Below are 11,180 nucleotides of genomic sequence, written 5' to 3'. Positions count from 1 at the left end.
ATTCCACTCTTGATTACGAACGCAAACATACACTAGATTTGAACTTGTTCCATAGACAATCAATTAAAAATATTAGTGAGTTTGTATAGAACTACTTAATTTAATTTCTTAAACTTTCCTTAACTTTCTTAAAGTTTCAAAATATTTTTTTTTCTTTTGGTTTGACTCAAGCTATTCGGTGATCTTAATTGGATGATCATGTTGCAGTTTAATATTGTAGAGGTTAAAAGTAACGATACCTTAGTAGAGAGAATATCGGGTTTGAAATCCTTAAAGTAGTCACTCAGCGATTAAAGAGATTCAGTCTTAGAAGTAACATAATTCAATTATTTTGTTGTATTTTTTCCACAGCTAAAGATGGATTATCTCCATGGACTTGTATATCTTTATTTATAGAGTATGTAAATATATTTAGGTTTATTTATTTCGTGGATGAAAACCGAGATCCCTAAGAAGTTGTAGTCTTATGTTTTTAGGCTGTGTGTTCCTCTGTGGTTGAAGAATATGGTACTTCAGTTGAGGTTGTATGTTTATGTTTTTTGGTTGTGTGTTCCTCTGTGGTTAAAGGTTCCTCGGTCGTGGTTGTATGCTTATGTTTTTTGGTTGTGTGTTCCTCTGTGGTTGAAGGAGATGGTTCCTCGGTCGATGTTGTGTGTTCTTCTGTGGTTGAAGAAGATGGCACTTCAGTTGAGGTTGTATGTTTATGTTTTTTGGTTGTGTGTTCCTCTGTGGTTAAAGGTTCCTCGGTCGTGGTTGTATGCTTATGTTTTTTGGTTGTGTGTTCCTCTGTGGTTGAAGGAGATGGTTCCTCGGTCGATGTTGTGTGTTCTTCTGTGGTTGAAGAAGATGGTTCCACGGTCATGGTTGTATGCTTATGTTTTTTGGTTGTGTGTTCCTCTGTGGTTGAAGGAGATGGTTCCTCGGTCGAGGTTGTGTGTTCCTCTGTGGTTGAAGAAGATGGTTCCTCGGTCGTGGTTGTATGCTTATGTTTTTTGGTAGTGCGTTCCTCTGTGGTTGAAGGAGATGGTACTTCAGTTGAGGTTGTATGTTTATGTTTTTTGGTTGTGTGTTCCTCTGTGGTTGAAGGAGATGGTACTTCAGTTGAGGTTGTATGTTCCTCTGTGGTTGTTGAAGGTTGTACTTCGGTCGAGGTGGTTGTGTGTTTAGGATGTTTTGTTGTCGGTTCAGCAGTAGACGAAGACATTGGAATTACAGTAGAAGTAGTAGGGTGTCCTTTCGCTGTGGTGCTAGAGGAAGCAGACACTTCAGTTGAGGTTGTAGGTTTGTGTTTCTCGGTTGTAGACCCTTCGGTTGTGGTTGTTGGTTCGTGTTTCTTGGTTGTAGACCCTTCACTTGTGGTTGTAGTTGGAGACGTGGACGTAGTCGGCGCTGTGGTTGTTGGTGTTGTTGGCAAAGTTGTTGGAGAAGGAGTGGTAGGAGTTACTGGATGAACTTGGCCCTCGTGTTTCACTGTAAACCAGAATTTACATTCTGTAAGAGTAATCACAAAAACACACATTTTTACTGATAAAAAATAATAACTATGTAGTTTGAGAAATCAAACAATCAACTCCAAATTATTTGACTTCAAACAAAGTTATTGGCGAAAGAATCACTTTCAATGGTAGAACCAATTGGAAAGTGTATTATTGCATATGAAAATGACATTTCTCAGCTGCAGAGAGAATCTTTAAGAATGAAAGGAAAACAGCTATAGCGGCGAATCAAGGAGGGGTGGTTGAAACCCCCCCCCCCACCACTGACCTTAAAAGTTGATATTTTACAGTTAAAATATTTTCTACAATTACAAAATCTCTTCTATATGTCCCCAAGTAGCCCAAAAACACACCTTTCAAGTTAAATTTGTCCCTGGATCATTGGCATTTTGGATAGTAGATATCCCATTCTTATGAACCTGTTTAAGAACATAGTTCACGAGTCAGCCATAGAATTCGCTTAGGTATAAATTATATTTTCCACCACAGCCTGTGTTACTCAGACTGTTGAAATACCCTATAAAAGATGCTTAGTTCTATCAGATTGAATTACTGGTTTAGTTTACGACCATTTTGCATTGAATCAGACATAACTGTAACGTTGGGATTCTGGTCACTGATAAATGTTTGCAGAATAAAAAAAATTCTACCAACTAGATTTGAATGTAATACTAGGCATTTATCTTACCGTAATACCACGTTCCACCGGCGATACCAACGGCAATCAGAGAAACAACAGCCAAGGAGATGCAAATATTGCGTTGTCTTGGATGACTCATGACGCGGGAAAACCTGCGACATAACGTCAGCTGATTATAACACAATCACTCACTTTGATACCGTTGCGAGTACATATTTAAGTACAAATAAACCAGCGGTTGTGGATGCATGTAGGGTAAAGGTCGATTAAACTACTGATTGAGTGTTGTGATAAAAACTTCTGTTACATGGATTTATCCTTATCCTTAACTTTTGAAATACTTCATACAAGTCAACCTTTCTCAGGGGTCTGTAGTAATACTCACGGTATAAATAATACTATAGCCTATTTTCCCCACAAAAAAAATAAAAGCAAAAGAACGTCAGAAAACTCTTGGTAATGGTATTGAGAGTAACTTATCAATATTTGTTATTGTTATTATTGTTAAAACAGATACATTAATATTGATTGATTCATATAAAGTAAAAGAATCAAATCTAGTATTCAATGCTTTTAGTTTTAAAGTGTAATTGCAGTGTAAGTGTTCATTTTAAATTCGCTACGGATATATTGGTAATACCTGACATTGGTATATCATCAGGTCGGAAATACCATCAATAGATCTATATGGATTGATTTTTTCTCAAGTTAATACTCAGATAGCCTTCAAGATATGCAGCAATTAACTTTGTTGGCGTAGTATTTTGAGAAATACATGCCTATTAAAGACATCTTTTACATCAAAGGTTTTTGTTTTAGATAAATAAAAACGCACAACGATACCATAACATTAGTTTTTAAAATAAGGTAAGTAAAACAAAGTAAGTACAGTATTAGTAGAGAATAAAAAAAAATATTTAACTTGTACAAAGAAGGGGATATGTACAGGGTTTATTTCTAATTATAAAAATATGTTTGAGATTTTTTTACTTACCATCCTCTTGTTGTTCCATCTTCCAAATTGACGTACTGACTTCCAGATTCGGGCCTGAAAATTTAAATAAGTATAAGGTGTCACAGGAAAATATCCATGTGATGTAATAACACAGATTATATAAGTTACTTCATTCATCAGTAAAACATAAAATCTCACGAGTTGCATCGAAGTAGGTACAAGGTATGTACAAGGTAGTATGTACAAGGTAATAAATAAGTTTGATAGTTACTTGAAGATTAGAGTACTCAGTTTTTGTGGTTCGTGTTTAAATATGAAAGCTTAGTGAAACACAGCTGTACAACGGGTACAGCATCTCATAATAGTAGTTTTCATCACTAGGGGCGAAAGTGGCTCTTTTTGGTACACAATCGTGTCTTACGAATTAAATACCAAAAAGTCACTTTCGCTCCGTGTGATATTATTAAACAATGCTACTCTACGCGTGCTGCAAAGCAAGGCTAGATACAATCCACAAAAATAATAAGCAATTCCTTCACGCGAACGCCCACATTTTTATGAAATTTAATTTTCTATCGACTTGGAAATAAATCTACAAAAAATATGTTTTTACAAATGAGATCCTTAAACCGTTTTTAACAGACGTTTCTTTAACTAAATTTATGTACCGAGTTCCATTAAACAAAATTTATGACCTTTCAAAAATGCATTGAAAATAACCTTATGTGTTGAAACTTTGGCCTCCAGATAAAAGGTCCTGAACCCTTTCCACTAGAACAGCCACTAAACAATTATTAGATCTAAACCACTCTGTATTTAAATAGTTGTCTGTTTTTTACTAGCGCAGCATTGTTAATCTGTAGACGATTGTCATTAGAGTTTATTTGTTCACCACAATACAGATACTTCATAAACTCGGCCTATTATTCTGTATATTGCAGGAGAATAATGAGACAACAAAAAGTCGTAAACATTGCTATAAACCGGTTATTATGCAGCGAACCCATTTTCCCCAACATAAAGCGCCTCTTAAATGGAGTGTTTGGTCTTACAGAGAATTAAATAATGTTGAAGGGCTACAACTCATTACAATGTGCTCGACAAACGTTAGCAGCGACGCAATTACAGACTCTAATTAAAACATTACTCTTTCATTAGAATGTAAATTGAATTCTCGGCGCTCAACGTATAAAATACGTCTCGAGACCTATTACCTCTCTTACCTCCGAATATTAGTGCGAAGTGCCTGAATAATAAATTGGTGTGTGTATATTTTGGATTAAAATAATTTTAAGGCAAAAATAACATTATTATTAAGTTAAGTGAACTACACAACACACCAGGTGTATATTTTACAAGGTGTATACAAACTCTTTGGAACGCTTATCTATATTTGTTACTTAGGTCGAAAACATAAAAAAATATATAAACATAGGTCTAAAATGCCTTGGTTTCTGTCTGTCTGTCAGCATTTGATTTTCACTAAGGTATCATGAACAGTTACAGGTACAACATTTCTTTAAGGGTTAATCATAAGTTATTTATGAAACACTTAAGGGATTGTCTTCAAACGTTGGACTGGGATGGTGGCGTCGTCCTTTAATTCAACTTCTAGGAGGTCACGAATTGTGGATATTTATAGGCATACATTGTAAATGCGATACTCTCTGGTGTTGAATAATGTCCGCACTAGTGAGTACTACGACTATCCGCAGTGCTATCCTGATAATTAGACCAATTCGTTAATTATAAAGCAGAAATGTGGTACGAATTCCCCAATAAACTGTGGGTCCATTAGTTGCCATTGGCTGTATGGGCTTTTAATTATCAGCTGTATCTTTAGGAATATGTCGGCCTTACTAACAAGACTACAAGTTCGCGCCACTCATGTACACTCATCTCCATTAATACTTGGCAAATGCCTACTTTCGTATGGTCGCCATTACAAAGTAAAGTATTAAAGTGTATAAGTAATGACTTATAAAACCATCCTTTGTACAAAGTACCAGATTTCTAAAATATATCAATTCAAAATGGCGACCATTAAGCATTTTCTGTTTTAAATATCTCTAAAAAAAGTGATTATACTAAAAACTATTAGTGGTATAAACTGTTTGGAAATTTCTTGCTAACTAAATCATACATTAATTATTGTAAAAATCATTTAATAACAACTAGAATACATTTGTTTGTGAGACCATGCATGGCCCAGACCGCCGATGGTTTGTACCTCACTAACGAGAAGTGGTGCGTCATGAAATTCATATACACGGTCTCACAAAAATTGTAATATCGTGATTGTTTATAAGTCGATCTTTACGATTGAAGTATCGTTGGATTAACTATACCATTTTCTAAAAACGGACACACTTGATAGTTTTAGTAGAATCACTCGTTTTCAAGATATTTAAGATAGAAAGTTTTAAATGGCCACCCTTTTGAATTGATAACATGTACTTTGTACATCTATGTTTATTTTACTGGAACGTTAAAAAATGATCGTGAGTATATTTGACAAAACACAAGAGGACAGAGTTAATTTTACTTGAAATATAACAAGAAGGGATAATTAGTTTTATAAAATAAGTCCACTTTCCCATATTGAACATATTGTTATCAAAATCTTGATTGTGATATGAATTTCAATGGACAATAAAGCTGTATTCTCTACTACATGCAAGTGAATGGAATCAGGTTAAAATTACGTTTTGCCCAGTTATATAATTGTCATGTTAAAAAAATACCAACATCCTTAACTTTGAAAAGTATATAAAGCTTCGAAATATGGGATATTAGTATCGTAAATCAAACTTCGCTTCTCCAAAACATTCAGTTATCTTGAGCTTATCTCACAGTTATCGGCGTATTCCTGATATGACATTAGAAGTGAGGATTGAGCAGAACAGGCAGAAATGGAATAACCATTCCATTTCTATCAAAAATGTTTGAGTCTATCATTCTATAATAACGTTGACAGTGATTCTAATAAAAAATAAAGCGATTTTTATCAAGCCGAAATTCATATTAACTTTTTTTAGTAATAAAAATGTCAATCTAAAAAAAATACAAATATGCTTTAATAATTTTAAATGTTGAAACCTTTATTTAAAGTTATTCTTGTTGCAGAAATCAAATACTTTGTAGTTTAGTTTCGTTGTTGAAAAATTAGACTAATTCTAAGTTATGTCGAATAAAAAATAATGTTCACAATACAACTGCTTCTAAAAACCTAAAACCATTTTGGAAATGTTTTGCTCTAACTGCGGTTGATGACAATGTTTAATCATACTCATTATTTTGCCAAATAGTCAGTTCGTTCTCAGCTTACAATGTACGAAATAACATTTAAAATCAGCGTCAAAACTAATCGTGTAATTTAATTACCGCAAAAAACATAATACAAAATCAAAAGTATATTGTTTCACTTTAAAACTGCGATTGAAACTACTAATTACTTTATAAAATGGTTGTACGAAAATTCCTTTCTTTAATAATCTCTAGGATGTTTTAGGTTTTAGATGTATGTGAGATTAAGAAACTGCTCAAATCTTTCCTAAACTGTTTATCAAAATATACAGTTTAGAAATGAATGGGCTTATATACAGAGTGTCTTGCAACCATATAAACAAACTTTGTCACGAAATTCAGCTTGTCAAAAGAAACAAAAAACGTAATACATGTAATACATATTCCATATACAAATGTATAACATGTGTCCGATCTCATTCTGTTTTCGGTCTATTTGTCTGTATGTGATTTTTACAAAAACATTCATAACTCCTTAACTGTTTGAGCTGCAGCGTTAAAAAATTCTGTAAATAGTTTTTTTCACAATCTTTTTAAAACGTTTAAAAAGAGAAAACTGAAGGTATGACAAGAAAAAAAAATCTCGGTTATTCTTTGTCCAAATTAAGCTTATAAGATAGCGTTCTAATCTGCATAAGATTTACTAAATTTTACATATCCTGCAAATATTTTGTAAAATTAACGGTTTTCATGGAATCTGGCATCAAATATTTGTTTAAGTTGCCATTTTTAAATGGTTCTAGAGTTTGTATTTATATTTTGTAAAGACATAGTAGTCAATGAGATAATCATTCTTACAGAATTTCAACGATATCAACATCGTTTGAAAACATCGTCGTGTTTGATGAGAACATCAAACAGTCAAGGAGTTATAAATGTTTGTTTGTAAAAATCACATACGGACAGATAGACCAAAAACGCAGTGAGATAGGACACATGTTACATTACATTTTTGTTTCTTTTGATATGCTGAATAACGTAACAAAGTTTGTTCATATGGTTGCAAGACACCCAGTAGCAATGAATAATTAGTTTATCTTTACGAGTAGTTTATAAATAAATTTAAAGTTTTGTTAAAACTTGGTGGCAATATTAACGTGTTCAAACCCTAATAATAAGAACAGACAGAGATGGATCAATTCGAATAAAGAAGATTGGTTGGTATAAAACAATCATATCACTCGGTCATAAGTCAGTGTTATCAGTAAAAGTTCAGTGAATGTTAAGCCAAAATTGGACTAATGTTGAATCATTTATCACTGATAAACCTTGCAAAATATGCAATGCAAAATTTTAACTATGACACAGAATTTACTAAAATGATCAATACAGTTCTAGATACTAGAATCCATCCGGATATGATTTCAACAGATTTTTATTCCATATTTTCAAAAATCATTTATCATATCCCTATGTGTATTGCAATAAAAATATTGTGATGAATGATATCAAAATAAATTTGCAAATTGAAATTATATAAAGGTAGATTAAATGTATCATAATACCCATTAAAAATTCCCTATTATAAAAAAATCTTTTACAAAAAAAAATGGTACTTATGGATTAAACGGAGGCCACATTTTGTCAGCGCGCTGCGGCAGTTATGTTAGGTTGGGTTATCATAATAGAAAGTACTCGTCTGGTATCGTTCGATTCATAACGAAGCGAGGAAAGTCCTACACACATAATATTTACGATAACCCAACCTAACATAACCGCCGCAGCGCGCTGACAAAATGTGGCCTCCGTTTAATCCATAAGTACCAAAAAAATTAATAATAAAGTTACCATACGGTATAAATGCAAAGTTTACAACTGGATTTGCACTTTTTACTTTCTAATTTGTTGGATAATTTATTATTTGTCAAACCATTTTACAAATATTTTTAAAAACTTAAAAATATCAATAATGTTAGAAGAGTAAGAGATCACGGTGTAACACAAACTCATTGAAAACAATCTCTGCAGAAAGGTAACAAGTTTGCATGTGATTTCATGAGAACACGTGTTTGAAATGTCAGGAACACACATGCATATGAACCTGCTTGTGGTTTAACCTAGCATTTCATTAACATTTAGTCCTCTTGATAAATATGTTAACCGCGCAAAAACCAAAAATTATGCTATTCATAGTTGTGTTTGACACATAGGTAAACATTTAACAAAATACATAATTAACTCCTGATGATTAATCTGTCTAAAATAATTCATGAACTGTATGTTTTTTAGCTTTTTAACTTAACTAACGTGGTATCATAGTAGTAATTAAGCTTATACGAAAAAAATATAATAGGCCTATTTAAGAAACTAAAAATTTCACACATTATTTGTTTTAAAATTAAACGTTTTACACATGAGTATTGTTGCATAGCATTTTTCAGCTTATTTTAGTTGAACGTGTGATTTTGTTTAAAGAAAATATTCAAGAAGTTGAAAAACATTTAAAATAATAATAAAACGCTCTACTGAAACATTATAACATATTAATATAAAATAGACTTACATGTTGAGTATTGATGATGGTGAGGATCGAGGAACAGTTCTGTATGGAGACCGAGAGTGGACTGGCCGCATGGTAGGGTAATGAGTGAGACTGCGGGTCACGTGATAAGACCAAGAGGTCACTGATAACAGCTGACTAGTACCGGTGCCCCCAGTGCCCTGCGGTGTCCGCTTAGTCGGTGATCAACATTTGAATCATTGTTTTAATAAATTCTGACTGTTATTCACTTGCGTAAAATTCAACAGGGAAAATATCAATGATTCGACATTCTAAATTAGTTAGGGGGCGGAAAATTACGTGGTTGAGGTTATTGTTGGAGAGGGAGTAAAAGAGGGTCTTGTCAAGTAATCACTAATGAACTAACGAAATGGAGGTAAAACAAGTGATTCGGTTCAATTGGCGTTTACTGATTTTTAAAGGAGGTGGGATTAATAATTTTGTTTTATAAATAACACGTATACAAATGTTTTGTTACGACTGAGTGCATTCAGGAAAACGTGCAGCCACAAAAAATAAGCTCGTAATGGATATTGCTTTGTGTTTGTAGGAAATGTATTCATATTAAAACATCATTTTTGCTCATCCACGTCACAACATTCATTTTGCCTCGTCGGCACAAAAAAAATATTAAAAATCAGTTATGGAATTACATTGTTGTGGAAGTTAACTCAAAGTAATAGTACAATCAAAATGTTAGGAGTAACCAGTAAATTATGTTAAGTATAAATACCTTAGTCCGCTCATACTTTATTTTCTTATTTGGCAACTGCTTAGTATGCAATGCCAGTAACATAACATTATGCTTGTTAAACATATTATTTCACATTTCACATTTTAAACATTCGCTTCAAATTAGATCGCTCGAAAAACGCACCACGTATGATGTGGCATTGAAAATCTGTATCTTTGGCAGATGGTCGGGGCTAGCGTGTGATAGGGGTTCTGTTTTGCATGATTTCTAAAGCAACTTACATTATTTATTTTATAATTTGACTTGCTGTAAATTCGCATTTGTTCTGAAAATGTAATGCTAGTTTTTTACAACAATGTTAATATTAGTCTGATCGCCAAGAGATATTAATATTAGTCTGATCTATGTCCTTTAATGATATAACAAGATCAGGCAGCCATACAATTGTGTGTTTACAAAGGATTATACATTTTATTTCATTTCAAAATATTTTATAGTATGGACATTCTTTACACTGACTACCACTGAGCATCAGTGATACTTAAGGAAGAGTGTTGTAACAGAATTACAGCAAGGTTGGAGTTTGAGAACCGCTTGGATTGACGTGTGGTAAATGGAGCAAACTGATCTTCTGTCACCCGGAAGGAGAAATGAGTGATCTGGAATTGACACTAAACCTTTCACATTTGACAATCTCAAAATGTCCTCAAATTGTGGTATTAAAATTGAAAATGCAGTATTTCGATGACAATTCTCTCATAGGGATTAACAAATAGATCTTATTATCAAGTTAGACTTATTATTGAAGTTTTTCACTATTTTACTATCTGGTTATTAAAAATTGAATTCACAACACCTTCTCCAATAAAAAAATTAATATACATTATACTACAAAAAAGTGTGGTATCAAACTGCTAAAAACAACAAGGTTTGTGTAAAAATCAAACTGATGACACCACAAAAGATAAAATGAAATATGTTTACCGCTGTTAATGGGTTATTCATTGACAATTATATTTTTGAATTTGCCTTGGTACAAGCAATTAATGTGCTGCCATGATGTAATAAATGGTACAAGACTACAAAAAAGAGGATGAATTTTAAATTCAGTTTTTAACGTCAGCAAAGACGCCAAAAACCAGAGTTAGAGCCTTTCCCCATTATTGGATCCAACAATCAAAGCTTTCAATACAAATAACAATAACACCTCATTATTTGAAAACCAAAAATAAATTATGCGAGAAAAATAGCTCTGACAATTTGTATTAGTGACCAAAAGATTTTTTAAAAACACTTGTATTCAAGCAACAATTATTTGTAAAACTTAACTTAGGTTAACTGTACTCACACAGAATTGAGACATTCAGGTAAACTGCGGTATGCAAAAGTGTGGCAGGGTAAGGATACCCGTGTGAACAGAAGGTTCTTTGAATGGCTCGAGTCAGGCTTCAATTTGCATGGGAAATAAGCTGAATACCCTTGCACCTTTATGCTAGGAGTTCGCTGGAATTCTAAGATTGTCTTAAAAAAAGACATCCAAAAAATGTCTACAGTTCAAAACGCTGGCTTTTCTAAGGTTTAAAATGTTT

The 11,180-nt window shown here is 33.0% G+C and overlaps 1 protein-coding gene across 5 annotated transcripts; it reads right to left on the bottom strand.

Annotated features, from left to right (window-relative positions):
• Window positions 1–7: 7 nt before the first annotated feature.
• LOC128990963 (proteoglycan 4-like) lies at window positions 8–8,981 on the bottom strand. 5 transcript variants are annotated; one of them, XM_054413644.1, is made up of 6 exons: window positions 8,901–8,981; window positions 3,131–3,184; window positions 2,185–2,288; window positions 683–1,470; window positions 478–637; window positions 8–428 (listed from the first exon to the last, which is right to left on the bottom strand). In XM_054413644.1, the coding sequence occupies exons 1-6, from the start codon at window positions 8,969–8,971 to the stop codon at window positions 418–420; spliced, it is 1,188 nt and encodes a 395-aa protein (XP_054269619.1). In that variant the 5' UTR covers window positions 8,972–8,981; the 3' UTR covers window positions 8–417. The 5 variants fall into 5 exon arrangements, with proteins under 5 accessions (XP_054269619.1, XP_054269620.1, XP_054269618.1 ...); XM_054413645.1 differs by having other exon boundaries at window positions 478–633; window positions 739–1,470; XM_054413643.1 differs by having other exon boundaries at window positions 478–884; window positions 930–1,470.
• Between the last annotated feature and the right edge of the window lie 2,199 nt (window positions 8,982–11,180).

Source organism: Macrosteles quadrilineatus, unplaced genomic scaffold (assembly GCF_028750875.1).
Source record: "Macrosteles quadrilineatus isolate MER2022 unplaced genomic scaffold, UCM_ALF_1.0 Scaffold_3__2_contigs__length_128488019, whole genome shotgun sequence".
Taxonomy (NCBI): Eukaryota; Metazoa; Arthropoda; class Insecta; order Hemiptera; family Cicadellidae; genus Macrosteles; species Macrosteles quadrilineatus.
This window is presented reverse-complemented; position numbering and strand designations above follow the sequence as displayed.